At 42.5% G+C, this 16,098-nt stretch overlaps 1 protein-coding gene across 1 annotated transcript in view; it reads left to right on the top strand.

The window, feature by feature from the left end:
- The window catches only part of LOC128688200 (cell adhesion molecule Dscam1), an 876,413-nt gene that overhangs the window by 356,388 nt on the left and 503,927 nt on the right, over positions 1–16,098 (top strand). Inside the window, exon 10 of the mRNA XM_070086854.1 lies at positions 11,619–11,891. Within this exon, the coding sequence (XP_069942955.1) occupies positions 11,619–11,891 (273 nt within the window). The remainder of the gene's footprint in view (positions 1–11,618; positions 11,892–16,098) is intronic.

Here is a 16,098-nt window from a genome sequence, read left to right as displayed (position 1 = left end):
GAGAGAGAGAGAGAGAGAGAGAGAGAGAGAGAGAGAGAGAGAGAGAGAGAGAGAGAGAGAGAGAGAGAGAGAGAGAGAGAGGAGATGATGAACCAGCAAGGCAGAACTTCGTTTTTACCTTGAGCAGTTCAGACACAGGGGATATTACAAATGAAAGGCCCCTTACCAGTAGTGATCAGCAGTACGATAAGGATGGGAGAAACCTAACTTTAAGAAAAGGGGACTGCACAGGAATGAGGAAATACCAGGATGATGTGCAGTGGGAAAGAGAGTTAGAGGGAAAGACAGTAAATGAAGTGTTGGGACACATGACCACAAAGTGCAGAGGAGAAGTTCATATCATTGAGGAAGAGAAACAATGGGAAAATCAGAATGTGAAGAGGCCAAAGCCAAGGGTACTAGAGAATGGAAAAAGTATAGAAGGCAAAGGACTAAGGCAAACAAGGAGTTGAGCAGAAGAGCCAATAGCAAATATGCATGCATTTAGAAAGAGATCCAATGGTAATACGAGAACAACAAAGCATCAAAAGCTAAATCTGACCCAAAGTTGTTATACAGTCGCATCAGTAGGAAAGCAACAGTCAAGGACCATGTAATCAGGTTGAGAAAGAAAGGAGACCTCACAGTGAGCGACCAGGAAGTATGTGAACAGTTCAGCACAAGATGTCAAAGGATGCCAAGCCCGTGATGATTTTCTTCAAATCTCTTGTTGTCTCTAGGCTGGGATATTGCTGTACACTAACAGCCACCTTTAAGGTGGGCGAAATTTCAGGTCTTGAGAATGTACAGAGAACTTCCATGGCACGCATAAGTACGATAAAGCACCTAAATTACTGGGAATGGTTAAAGTCCCTTGGTTTGTATTCCGTGGAATGCAGGCGAGAAAGATACATGATAATATGCACTTGGAAAATGCTAGAGGGACTAGTCCTAGATTTGCACACGAAAATCACTCCCTACGAAAGCAAAATACTGACAGGAGATGCAACATCCCACCAATGAAAAGAGGGGTGCCACGAGTACGCTAAGAGACAACACAATTAGTGTCAGAGGTCCAAGACTACTCAACTGACTCCCAACATAAACCAGGGGAATTACAAACAAACCCCTGGCTGTCTTCAAGAAGGCGCTGTACAAACATCTAGAGTCAGTATTTGATCAGCTGGGCTGTGATTTGTACATCAGTTTTCGTGCGGCCATTAGCAATAGCCTGGTTGATTAGGCCCTGATGCACCAGGAGGCCTCGTCACAGACCGAGCCGCGGGGGCGTTGATCCCCGAAACCCTCTCCAGGTAAACTCCAGGAATTTACAGTGGAGCTTGGGAAGCTTCCAGCAGACTGAGAGTGTACGATACATCAGCAGGTGCTGGATACAATGCTAACAACCTTGGAGGTGAAGAAACTGATGGGTGAACTAGATATCGTGAAGGCAGTGAGCCCAGATAACATCTCTCCTTGGGTATTGAGGGAGTGAGCAGATGCATTGTGTGTGTACTGCAATCTTCAGAAATTCTATCACAACGAGGCAACTGGCTGAAATGTGGAAGACAGCAAATGTTGTCCCAGTTTTTCACAAATGAGACAGACAGGCAACATTAAACTACAGACCAGTGTTGTTGTCATGTACATTATATAAAGATCCTCGAAAGGAACGAGTTCATACATGACAACTAGCATGGTTTCAGTGAAGGGCAATCCTACGTCTCAAACCTACTGGAGTTCTAGGATAAGGTAACAGAAGTAAGACAAGAGAGAGGGGGATGAGCTAACTGCATTTCCCTCTACTGTAAGAAAGCTTTCGACACAGTACCACACAAGAGACTGGTTAAAACCTAGAGCAGGCAGGAATAGCAGAAAAGTACTGCAATGGATCAGGGAATACATGACAGGAAGGAAACAACTTGCGTTGGTATTTGACGAAAAATCAGAGTGGGCTCATATGTCACGTGGGGTCCCACAAAGGTCAGTCATAGGGCTGGTCCTGCTTCTTGTATAAGTAAATGACATGAATGGGAAAAATTAAGAGGCGTCCCTCTACGCAGTTGTTGTATGTTACAAAATGTGTCTTCGACAGACGACTCCAGAGCTTGCTAGAGGGTCAACAAATTGATCTTCCTCTAACAGTTAGCTTGTTCCTGGTTTTGTAACAAGACGTTATAAATAATTCTATTCTAGTTATATAAGAGGTTACTCTGTAGCTCTTTTCTATATGCAGTCGTGATCATTAAGAGATGAGCTTAAAACAATTATAAAGAACTTAAAGCCTTTAATAATAAAGACGTCCAATTGAATATATACAAAATATTTGACATAAATAAGGAGAATTTCGTACACATCTGTTTGTATATACATCTTTGTATAATTTCATTAATCATAAGAATCTCCATTACAACCGGTATATTAATATAAAGAGATTCATAACAGTCTCAAATTCTGACTGGTAAATATGAAAACATTAAATATGAATAATGAAATAATATAACTATGCACACTTAAGTGGGCATATGGCTATAAGCTCACATCTATTAATGGGCCGAGAAACTCTGCTGAGACTTATAATGACAACAAGTTCTTACAAAGATGGTGTTACACAGTGCCAAGTAGTACGTTCCGTCTCAACCACTGAGATGTATTATTACGGAGCATTGAAATTTGATGTAAGCTGCATTATTAAGGCATTGTTGCTTATATACATCTAAGATTCAGTGCCAGTATGAAGTTGATTAGTTGAGGTTTAGCCTGCAGCATTTGCGATTGAAATTTTTGAATATTTCTGTATTACCGACTAGCACAGCTCAGTGCTTTATGTGCTGTATCTATGTACTCTGCAGTATTTATAAACATTAACTAACTTCATAAGTGATTATGCTGGAGCTGCCATTGCTACAACCACCTTAATGGACTATGGCATTATCACCAAGGCCGACAACAGTCAAATTATTGGACCACAGAAGTTACGAGATGCCAGACACAGATACCGAATGGAGAGGCAAGAAAATGAGCAGCAAACTTGGAAAATATCACATCCCTGTATTTTGTTGGTAAGAAGACCTCCACTCGTGTAATGACAACGAATGAAAAGACCAAGAAATGGAGTCCAAAGATAGTAGTGAAAGATCATTACGTCATTATGGTGGAGCCCGGCACTGAATATCTCACTCATCTCACCCCCAAGTCAGGCCATGGAAAGGAGATTGCCAAGTCTATCTGTACATTGAAAATAAATGGTATAAAATACCTACACAATGGAAACATAAACACATATGCAGTTTAATGTAATCCTTTGTTGATCAATAAAGGATCACATTAAACTACATATGTGTTTATGTTTCCATCTGTACATTTCTGGTGGAACCGAAACCAAATTCGCAACCTGTTGTAAGTGTTGGTAGTGATGGAACCAATGTAAATGTCGGAGCTGACAATGGAGTCATTCATCATCTTGAAATATTGCTTGGTCATCCAGTTCATTATTTCATGTCAGCTTCATGGAACTGAGCTGCCATTCTGGGCTGTTTACTACCACTATGACAGTAAGCCAGTGGTCCTGACCATTGGAGAGGTCCCACTGGTAAGTAAATCAAGGATCCTCTGTCTGAGCTGCCAGTTATTGCTTTCCAGCCAGTCAGTTTCACTGATTTCCCTGCTCTGAATGACAAGGTGGCAGAGGATCTGTCCTGGGGCCAGAAATACTTGTATAGGATTTGCAAAGAAGTGATCACAGGTGTGGTTGATGATGACTTGGCTGCTCTTGAACCAGGTCCACCGTGTGTTGTCAAGGGGGAATACTTTATGGAGCAGGAACCTTAGGCTATATGTGGCAACATCAAGGCCCAGTTACGAACTGAAAAGAGTCGTCATTATGATTTTAAAGTTCAGTGCTCCAATGTTGTTCTATCAAGCTGCTCCCTTATGTCAGACACGGTCCAAAGAACGTCTTCCAGTCACTGCAGTTTATGAGACAACTGAACAATGAAGAAAAGAAGATAGTAAAGAAGACTGCTCAAAGAAATTCCTACTTTGCTCACACATATCAGCTGCTTCTTGGTATGTGCACTGATGAAGACATGACTGTGAGAGACAAAGCTGTCCTAATGATAAGAAAAATTAGAGAAGAGAATCAGCAGACAGAAGGAAGCATTGAGAGCTCTGATGAGTACGGAGATGATTCGGCTGATGTTGCTGATGTTAATCTACAATGATGATAAGGATGACAGTGAAGATGAAGAGAACGATAATGTGGCTCCTATTGTCAACTTTAGAAAAGTAGTGATTCACTAAAGTGGCAAGCAAAGTACTATCATACCATGATTGACTAGAAGACTAAACTCAAAACTGAGCCTCCTTTCATTTCTTCTTTATCAGATCAACAGGTTCTGAAAATTATTGAGACTCCACTGGAGGTTCCCAAGTGGCCAAACAACACTCAGGTTGTTGAGAGAAGGATAAAATTAATGACTGAAGCTGCAGTGAAGTAACTGGACACAAGGCAAGAGATGGATATATCAGGCAAAGAATATTTTCCAGGAAAATGATGCCTAAGTTATAACTTGTAATAGTTTAAAATTAAATAGTTGATGATTGATATAACCCATGTGCATTTGTTTATGCAATCTTCAAAACCAAAAATTATATAAACCATGTACACTTCATTATTATCCTGACAGCCAATAACTTATAACTAATTGCTTTCAATGGTGTATAATTTGACGAAAAGTCTGTCTCGATGCTATAGGGTAAATGGGCATGAAATGGTTTGAAATTTTGAACAGAAGTTTGTTGTGACCACACAAATAATGCCTGAAAAGTGCAGCTTGTATGTATAAAATTTGTATTTTTTCAATGCTCCCTACGTACTATACACAAACCAGAGTCCAGCACAGAAGGGGTGACAGAACAGACTAAGCTTGCGGTCTCCACGAATCAACAGCCAGAGAGAGTGAGAGAGAGAGAGAGTGCTCGATGCGACACCTAAGAGAGTCAACGAGGTAACTGAGTGAGACAAACCCAGCAGCCCTAACATCGGGTTTGATCATGTGACTTTATAGCTACCCCCAGTGAACGAACCAAGCAAACACGGAGTAAACAAGTGTCGATAACGAATTATAAGCACAACTAAATATATCCTACCTATTTACATAAGCTAGGTCAAATAATAATATGAAGCAAGATATTTTTATTTTAGCTATTAATGAAAACATCTCAAACATATATTTATATAATAATTTAATATATACAGAATATTAATATACAAAACGTACATTGTGTCCGGTGCAGAGAGTCCAACAGTGGAAACTAATGAGGAGAATACAAGCAGACGATGATCAAGTAAGAGTACTAGGGGATCTGGATAGGCTGCAAGCCTAGTCCTACAAATAGTTCCTGGAGTTTAGCCCCACCAAGTTCAAGGTCAAGAAGCATAGGAAAGGAAAGAAAGGACATCAGAGGGAGTACAGCATAGGAGTCAAAGCCTCAAAAATTCACTCAAGATCTGGTGTGAGCATCATACAGAGGACATCCCCTGAGGCGCACATCATCCAAACAAACGCTGCAGGATATGTGCACCTAGCAAACCTAAGAACGACGTTTTGACACTGTACACTATGTACACACTGGTCTCGGGGCTAAAACGTATATCCTACGAGGAGAGTTTAAGGGAAATCAACCTGACAACACTGGAGAACAGGAGGGATGGAGGGGGCATGATGATGACGTATAAAATATTGAAAGGAATTGAGAAGGTGGATAGAGACATAATGCTTCCGAGATGTGACACAGCAACAAGGGATCACAAGTGGAAGTTCAAATCTCAGATGAATCACTGGGATGATAGGAATTATTTCTTCAGTCACAGAGCTCTCAGAAAGTAGAACAATCTTGAGAGTGATGTAGTGGCGGCAGAATCCATACATAGCTTTAAGAAAAAGTATGATAAAGATCTTGGAGCAGGGAGAGAGAGGACCTAGTAGCAACTAGCGAAGAGGCGGGGACCAGGTGCTACTCTACTCATACAACTACACATAGGTGAGTAGACACACACACATACTATACAAATCATTGTCACTGACATGTATAGTATGCAAAGTTAGGGAGAAGATTATCAGCAGAAGAGTGGTGAAGTACCTAGAACGATAGCCAGCACGGTTTCAGGGACGGGAAATCCTGTGTCACAAGCTTACTGGAGTCCTATGACAGGGTGACAGCGGTTAGACAAGAGAGAGAGGGGTGGGCAGATTATATTTTCTTGAACTGCAAGAAGGCGTTTGACATAGGTCCACACACGAGATTAGTGCAAGAGCTGGAGGACCAGGCAGGGAAAACAGGGAAGGTACTGCAATGGATCAGGGAATACCTGTCAGGAAGACAGTAGCGAGACATGGTACATGGTGAAGTGTCAGAGTGGGCGCTTGTGACGAGTGGGGTTCCACAGGGGTCAGTCCCAGGACCAGTGCTGTTTCTGGCATTTGTGAATGACATGACTGAAGATGTAAAGTTGATGAGAAGAATTCAATCGGACGAGAACCAGACACAACTGGAAAGGGATCTGGACAGCTTGAAGGACTGGTCCAGCAACTGGCCTCTGGAATTCAACCCCACAAAGTGCAAAGTCGTGAGGATTAGGGAAGGGCAAAGAAGATAGCAGACGGAGTACAGTCTAGGGGGCCAGAGACTACAAACCTCACTCAAGAAAAATTATCTTGAGGTGAGAATAACACCAGGTACATCTTCTGAGGGGCACATCACCCAAATAACTGCTGCAGCATATGGGCGCCTAGCAAACGTAAGAACAGCATTCCGACATCTCAATAAGGAATCGTTCACGACCCTGTACACCGTGTTCGCTAGGCCTATATTGGAGTGTGCAGCACCAGTTTGGAACCCACACCTAGCCAAGCACGTAAGGAAATTAGAGAAAGTGCAAAGGTTTGCAACAAGACTAGTCCCGGAGCTAAGGGGCATGCCCTACGAGGAGAGGTTAAGGAAAATCAACTTGACGACACTGGAGGACAGGAGAGATAGAGATGATATGATAATGACACATAAAATACTGAGAGGAATCGACAAGGTGGACAGAGACAGGATGTTCCTGAGATGGGACACAGCAACAAGGGGTCACAGTTGGAAGCTGAAGACTCAGATGAATCAAAGGGATGTTAGGAAGTATTTCTTTAGTCACAGAGTTGTCAGTAAATGGAACAGTCTGGGAAGTGATGTAGTGGAGGCAGGATCCATACATAGCTTTAAGAAGAGGTATGATAAAGCACATGGACCAGAAAGAGTGACCAAGTAGCGACCACTGAATATTTGGGGCCAGGAGCTATGAATCGGCCCCTACAACCACAGATAGGAGAGTACAAACACACACACACAGAGGTATGATAAGCTCGCGGTTCAGGGAGAGTGACCTAGTAGCGACCAGTGAAGAGGCGAGTCTAGGAGCTTGGACTCGACCTCTGCAACCTCAGCTAGGTGAGTACAACTAGGTGAGTACACACACACTCACACACTCACACACACAAAAAAAAAGGATGGTAGGAAGTATTTCTTCAGCTATAGAGTTGTCAAGAAGTGCACCAATCAGGTATAACAGGGAAGGTACTACAGTGGATAAGAGAATACCTGACAGGAAGGCAACAGCGAGTCATGGTACAAGACGAGGTGTTGGACCGGGCACCTGTGACGAGCGAGGTTCCACAGGGGTCGGTCCTAGAACCGGTGCTGTTTCTGGTATATGTGATTGAACTGAATGAAGGGATAGACTCAGAAGTGTACCTATTTTTAGACGATGTGATGTTAATGAGGAGAATTCACTCGGACGAGGATCAGGAAGGACTACAAAGGGATCTGCACATGTTGCAAGTCTGGTCCAGTCACTGGCTCTTTGAGTTTAACCCCACCAAGTGCAAAGTCATGAAGATCGAGGATGGCCAAAGAAGACCGCAAACAGTGTACAGTCTAGTGGGCCAAAGACTACTAACTTCACTCAAGGAAAAGGAATCTATGGTCATCATAACACCGAGCACATCTCCTGAGGCGAACATCAATCAAATAGCTGTAGCAGGATTTGGGCGATTAGCAAACCTAAGAATAGTGTTCCTACACCTCGTTAAGGAATCCATTCAGGATTCTGTACACTGTGTACGTCAGGCTCATACTGGAGTATGCAGCACCAGTTTAGAATCCACTCTTGATCAACGACGTCAAGAAATTAGAGATAGTGCAAAGGTTTGCACTGAGACTAGTCTCAGAGCTAAGGGGCATGTCCAACGAGGAGAGGTTAAGAGAAATCGACCTGACAACACTGGAGGACAGGAGAGAGATAGGACGACATAATAACGACATATAAAGTACAAGGTGGACAGAGACAAGGATGTTCCAGAGAATGGGTCCCAATCGGAAGCTGAAGGCTCAGATAGTCACAGGGATGTTAGGAAGTATTTCTTCAGTCACAGAGTTGTCAGGAAAAGGAGTAGTCTGGAGAGTGATGTAGTGGAGGCAGAATCCATACATAGCTTTAAGAAAAGGTATGATAAATCTCATGGAGCAGGGAGAGAGTGTATCTAGTAGTGACCAGTGAAGAGGTGGGGACAGAATTTATGACTCGACTCCTGCTACCATTGTTAGGTGAGTACAATTAGGTGAGTACCCACATATGCACACACACACACACACACACACACACACACACACACACACACACACACACACACACACACACACACACACACACACACACACACACACACACACCTCCTCAAACAAAGTTTACAGACTGCAGAAGTAAGTACATCCTAACAAGATAAAACCTGAAAGGAATCTCAGAAGGTGGGACATAGAGGCAAGGGAACCCAAAAAGGATGGTCTGAGAAGGAAGCATGGGCAGAAAGGATAAGGAGTACAATAGAACAAGTGTGCAAAAAAAAGGCTAAAGAAGATTTGTAATTCAATGATGGAAAAGATATCTGCAGAGAGCAAGATCTGGGAGTTAAGTATTAAAGCTGCTGAGGCAAAGATATAGAGCCTGACAGAGTAACTGGAGGTGCTGCAGCAGGATATAAAGACATGAACTGACAGGAGTGTGGCAGAACTTGAATGTCAGCAGGCTCATTTGAGAGGACTGAAAGAGCTAAGAAGTCCCATGCAGAAGTGACATTAGGCCATTGGGGTAACTGTGAGATGATAAGGGAAGCAAAGGAGATGCTTAGATTGATTCCATAGATATGGAAGGAAAAGAAATAAGAAGACGAGAGGAGAGGTCAATAATTATTCATGGGCTTCAGGAGGTTAAAGGGACGACCTATGATGAAAGAAGACATTGGGTGAAAAAGATATTGAGAGAATCATTACATCAACAGGAGAAGAGGACATGTCCCAGCTCACAAACTTTCACAGATTTGTGGGGTATTCGAGGGAAAAAACTGCCAAGTCAAATTGAGATTCAAAACAGAAGTGGCTCGAAACAGGATCTTACCTGGAGTATACCTAGAGAGAGTTTTGGAGGTCAACGCCCCCGCGGCCCGGTCTGTGACCAGGCCTCATTACAACAGAAACTACTTTTAAAAGGCTCCAAGAAATATCAGCAATGAAAAGACAATGAAAAGAATGGGAACAACCGAAAGTGAGGGTAAGAAGACATCGGTGGAAGGAAAGAGAGACAGAGCAAGCATCGACAGACACGAAAGATCATCCTCAGGGGTACCAATAAACACAAATGTTTACAGAACCCCCTCAACCACTTCTGCCTCATACCAGTCAAACACTATAACCAGGAACCAGCTACACTCCACAGCCCGAACCCCCCAGCACTATTACCACTATCACAGCAGCTTTTAATTATATCCCGCCCCGCCTTCCACACCCCTAGTCTACACCAACCTCACCCACCTTCCAGAACACAGTATTGGAAAAGAAGCTGAAGGTTCGGTACACCAGTGCAGATGGAGTAACAGATGAGTGAGTAGACAAGGCTCGCGGGGATGATAACAAATGCAATCTTCCAGACTTGATATCTGACCCTGAGGAAAAACCGTGGAAACAAAGAAGGCAGAGTTTCACTGCTCATCAAAAACCAGTGGACTTTTCAGGAAGTTGGAGGAATGGACAGAGGGGAAGCAGATGACTTCAAAGTAGGAATACTTCAGACCGATGGTGCAAAGGTGATGACAGAAGTAATGTACAACCCACCATTCAGATGTTCTTGTCTGCCAATTAGCACTCTTTCTGGACCATATTATCACACGAGAAAATACGTCCTAGGAAAGACGGTAACTTTATTTTAAGACGAATAATTTCAGAAAAATTATGCTGTGCACAATGTTGTGTTTACTAACTTGTGTATGATAGAAGTAAGTTTGTAGTATTCTCTTCTATCATGTGTATGATAGGAATGAGTGTGTTATACTGTACTATCATGTGTTTGATGGGAGTGAGTGTAAGTTATACTGTACTATCATGTGTTTGATGGGAGTGAGTGTAAGTTATACTGTACTATCATGTGTTTGATGGGAGTGAGTGTAAGTTATACTGTACTATCATGCGTTTGATGGGAGTGAGTGTAAGTTATACTGTACTATCATGCGTTTGATGTTAGTGAGTGTAAGTTATACTGTACTATCATGCGTTTGATGGGAGTGAGTGTAAGTTATACTGTACTATCATGTGTTTGATGGGAGTGAGTGTAAGTTATACTGTACTATCATGTGTTTGATGGGAGTGAGTGTAAGTTATACTGTACTATCATGTGTTTGATGGGAGTGAGTGTAAGTTATACTGTACTATCATGTGTTTGATGGGAGTGAGTGTAAGTTATACTGTACTATCATGCGTTTGATGGGGGTGAGTGTAAGTTATACTGTACTATCATGTGTTTGATGGGAGTGAGTGTAAGTTATACTGTACTATCATGCGTTTGATGTGAGTGAGTGTAAGTTATACTGTACTATCATTTTTGATGAGTGTGTGTGTGTATTTTACTGTACAATCATGTGTTTCATGGGACTGAGTTAATGTTATATTGTACTATCAATGCATAATTGATGTTAGTGTATACAATACTATGTTCATATGTCTTTGTCTTGATTTTCTTCCTACTTAGTTTTGAATCTCTGAAATCTCTTTTCTCACTCCTGCATTGTCCACCACACCAGCCTCTTGCTTTCCTCTCTAATCTTTCGTTCTTCTCTTAATTTTCCCCTCGTCTCATCCCTTCCAATTATCTTGTGCTATCATTTGCACCCTTTTTCACCCTCACACAATTTAATTACTTTTTACTTTTATTCTCGATTTTCACATACTCTTCTACCCCTTCTCTCACTGTCTTTCTCCGCCTCTTGCTCATACACTACCTTCTACTCTCTTCCACACACACTATTCCACTTAACGAGTGTAGGAATGAGTTATAGAGGTGTTGGAGTAATAGGATGTGGGAGCGAGTTAATGGAGTGTAATTGTGGTGTAGGACGAGTTGAACTGGTATTGGAGATGATGAATAGCACTCGAAAGAGGCAAGCAATTCCTGGAAGAAGGAGTAAGCTGCATCATAACAAAAGTCAACCCCCACTGCACAAGAAGCTGGAACTCTCGTCCATGTTAACACCACCACTTGTACCCACACACAGGTCAGCCCACGACACGAGCTCCGGTCAATGTAAGTGTCGTGGAGTCTTCGGAAGCGACGTTGGTGTGTCCGGTGGCTGGGTACCCTATAGCTACGGTGTCGTGGACGCTTCATGGACGACCCATCACTTCCACGTCGAGAAGAATGCCCCGAGGGGACAGAACGCTGGTCATCCAGAGAGTGGAGGCACAACACGACGTGGGTCACTACACCTGCACCGCCTCCGACGCCCAGGGTCGTTCAGCCACTGCTACATTCTTCCTTTCTGTCGTTAGTAAGTTGCCGTCATTCTGCCTTTCGTTATTGCTGAGGTTATGTGTATATTGTGCTTTATTAGCCAGAGGTGGTCAACAAGGAAGAAGAGGCAGGGTTAGTGGTTAGTGGTTATATTATTGTGTAATGCTTATACTCAACTGACTGGTGATGATAGCTGCAGCAGTGTGTTTAAGTCTCTCAGGACACCTGGTGTATCCCTTATCAGTGCTTCATCAACAAATCAAATAATTAGAGTACTCACCCCTCACCAATCTATAATGTTAGGTCTTCAGGTAAATGAAAACACCCATTCTGTTTAACTTAAACATCATGTTAATGATATCATACAATATTAACATGTAGACGTTAAAAAGCTGTGTAATGAATATATTCTCCAACTAAATATTAAAAGTTCAAATTAGGAAACCATTCACGATTTCTGAGTGATTCACTTAGCTAAAATATAAAACAGCTGACGTATATTATTGAAACAATACTAAAACTCTCCACAATAATTTTGTCACTAAATTGTTTAAAATTATATTTTATGTAAATGAAGAATTGACGTCGAAACTGAATAAAATGGTTGTGAGATTTTTATTCCTTTAAGTGATCTTAACTGAAGACCACAGCAGGACATTTCGCCTACACGTCAGGCTTCTTCAGCCAAATACAGAGTATATAGGTTGAAGGCAGCAGAGGTGACAAGGTTAAGAAGATGTAATCAGTTCATCAACCATGTAGAAATAGTTGTAGGTAGTCAGCCCCACAGCTTGGAGAAGAAATCAGCTCCATGGTCTGGAACACCATGAAACTGAAGCATGAGAATGAAGTCTTAAATACTGTCGAAGGTGAAGTGGAAGATCTCGAAGACTCTTGAGAACGCAGGTCCGTCTGGGATCGAACCCTTTTGAAGTATAACTAATACTAAGTTTAGAAGTTGTGAAAGATATTCTTTACAAAAATAACCCGCACATAAGAGAGAGGAGCTTACGACGACGTTTCGGTCAGACTTGGACCATTTACAAAGTCACACTAACAGGAAGGATCAAATCAATCAAATAAGTTCAGGTAAGATCCCAATGGGATGAGCGGGGAAGACGGGACAGATGAAGAATAGCTCTGGAAAGGAGTGTTCTTAGTCAGAGAAATAGAGCCAGGGCTTAACCCAGCAGCTAAGGCGATCGTGGGACAGACTTGAGAACAGGAATAGCAGGGACTGTTGCATCGAACTTGTGGTAGTTGAAGTCTTGAATCTTGAGTTGCTGGCAACAGGCTAAGTCAGAACACATATGGTAGAGGGCAGAACACATATGGTAGAGGGTAGAACACATATGGGAGTTATAGGAGTAACTGAGGAGGCAGGTTAGCAATGGAGCCATTTTCGAACTTTTTGAAGCTGCTCCTAGATAGGTGGTATAATTTAGCCTTGTTACTGAAGGTGAAACGTAGTGGCTTGATGAACTCAAGAACTTGGGTGAGTGTGAAGTGAAGCTGTGATTCACAGGCATACTTGACTGTTCCAGCACTGAGGCTTTTGTAGAGTTAAGTACAGGTCATGGTGTCAGTATTTGAAGAAGTGTAGAAGGTAAGATTTTCCCATGCGGGTTTACTGGAGTCGTCGCTATCTTCCTCTTCTGGAGTGGATTCATTGGGCGAATCTACAATGGTGGTAGCAGGTGACTGAGGGTCGACAGGAGCAGTGGTGAGGTGTATTGGTTGTGTAACAGCAGGCTGGGGGACGGTGGTTGAGGCAGCATGATCAACGTTGTCAACGGTGGAAGTGGTTACAGAAGTTACAGGAGCAGTTGCTTGGACAGGAGACAGGTCTGCAGGTGCAGTAAAGTTCAGGGCGTTGGGAAGGATCTTGAGGATGTCTGCTGAAGGTGCGGAGTCCGGAAAATTGAAGGCAGGCATGTTGTTCAGACGGAATAGTTCGTTAAATCGCTTTTTTGACATTTGTTAGAGTGATAATTGACCTGTTGACGGGGATTCATACCAAGTAGTTCCTATGTCTCATTGTCACTCATGAATGGTTCATCTATATACTCTATCTTATACAGAATGACAATCGATTTGGATTTATTTGCTATCATGAGAAGCAAATTCTGATCATTACCAAGTTCCTTGTATACTTTGGGTAAAGTGTAGTGGGTAGTTGAGAACCACCAGATGGAGTAAGGTCCCAAAAACCTTCCCTTAACAAATATTTAAAGATTCAAGTTCCCAAGTTTTTTTTCAGCATGCCGAAATTCTACAAGGTTGACAAAATTAACACCATCAGTCGTAGGAGCCAAGTTTGTTCCAAACCCGTGGGTTGCCTGCTGATCACTGCTTAATTCCTTAATTCCAAAGTCGTGTACGAATTTGAGGTTCAGCCACTTTGTAAAATAAGGGTATTTAATTTTCTAGTTAGAGTACGTTTAGTGTTCCGCCTCATCTCCCTCAGTTCACCATAGATAAAATCTAGGATGTGATCATGCCAGCTTGGAGGATTTTTGTTAAAGAATCTTCCTTTCACAGCATTTTACATCAATATTGTAGTATGCACTAACGTATACACGAACGGTGTTGTAGCTGACCTGACCACTCTGTTCTGTAATTGCCTCTGCTGTTCGCCGAGGCAAATATGTAAACACACTATCCTGACCGAGGTTTTGTGGGCAACAATGTATTTGATCGAGCGTTCGTAGAAAACAATGACACACGTCAAGGAAGGAAAAAGATGAAAGAGCGTGAAGTGTTGGCAGATGGTATTCATAATGCAAACCATTAACAAAGAGACGATTTCAAAAATGTTGAAAATGATATAAAATACCGACAAGTTGATGAGTAAGTCACATGTGCAACAGTTGGCTATACTTATTGTTGAAACGTTTCGCCTACACTGTAGGCTTCTTCATTGAAATACAGAGTATTCAGTGCTCGTTACGGCATTATGCTGGGTGATTGCCCTGGCATAATGCCTTGATGAAAATCAAAGGTCTACCATACGTGGGGGTATGTCTTTTTTAGTTATGCATTATGCTGGGTAGCAGCCGTTAGCATGACGTCACAGCCTTCCTCCACACTTCACAGTGACTTCTCATTGCTCACGTGGCTGCTGTGATGAGAGGAAGGGTTGCACTTTTCTCTCTCATCCGCCCATCTTTCATGAAGTGTTCCCTTTAGTTTTGGGGCTATACATGTTTGATTATGGGTAAAAGGAAGTCTTAACACTTGAAACTATAGCTCAAATCACAGGGCTTCACAAAGCTGGGAATCAGAAAGAGAAATAGTGGAGAATGTTGCTGTGTGTGAGCTTTCAGTTAGGAACTGGGTGCAGCGTTTCAAGGCTGGTGGCGGTGTTGAGTTAGCTTCTCCCACACCTCGGCCTGGCCCCTCGAAGACATCTGTTCGTACCTTAACTGTGTTATAGAACCTACTGGATGGCGACACGTCTACAGTAAAGATACCCGAATGTTGCACATATGTCTAATTTTCATCTGGTCGGTACTGTATACCATTCATTTTCAACTCGTAGAAATAGTTGGAGGTTGTCAGTCCCTCAACCTAGAAGAGCTCATCTCCATAGTCTGGTATAATATAAAGTCGAAGCACGAGACTGGAGTCTTTGATACCTGTCAGACACAGGAACAGAACTGTATCTTGGAACAGAGATACAGATGCCTTCTTTTCCTATTACAGTGTAAGATGTTCCAAACTTCAGAACACCCGTGACTTAACCTGATTTTTTTTCTCCTTCTCCCTCTTCCCCTTTCCTTTTTCCTCACTTTGCTCTACACTCAAGAAACCTCTCTTCTACCCCACCGGGGTGGGAAATTTATATTTTACAAACATCACATCCTTTTCACAATGCTGTCGCATCGTGTGAAAATCAACCAGGTGAATGGTGCAATAAATGACTCCTCGAAGTTAGCTTTAGCTACCGTCGTTAAGACCTGCCTGCAGCTCAAATTTACTGCAATCCACTCTCTGAAGGACTCCTTCATTGTCGTCTGCACAGACGACACGGAAGCATCAAAACTAATGAACGACTCTTCAATCAGGAGCCTACGAACACAACAATTCGCTCTATCCCCGTCTCCATTCTTGAAGTCGAAACGTTCGGTCTTTGTGAAAAGACTGGACAATATCGTCACCTCTCTCTCTACTGAAGCTCTGAAGACATCTATTGAGGAACAAAACACCTGGGCCTCGGTAGACAGCATCTCCAAGCTCCCCAA

Source organism: Cherax quadricarinatus, chromosome 19, assembly GCF_038502225.1.
Source record: "Cherax quadricarinatus isolate ZL_2023a chromosome 19, ASM3850222v1, whole genome shotgun sequence".
NCBI lineage: Eukaryota > Metazoa > Arthropoda > Malacostraca > Decapoda > Parastacidae > Cherax > Cherax quadricarinatus.
The sequence above is the reverse complement of the archived record's forward strand: the minus strand, read 5'-3'. Positions and strand labels throughout refer to the sequence as shown.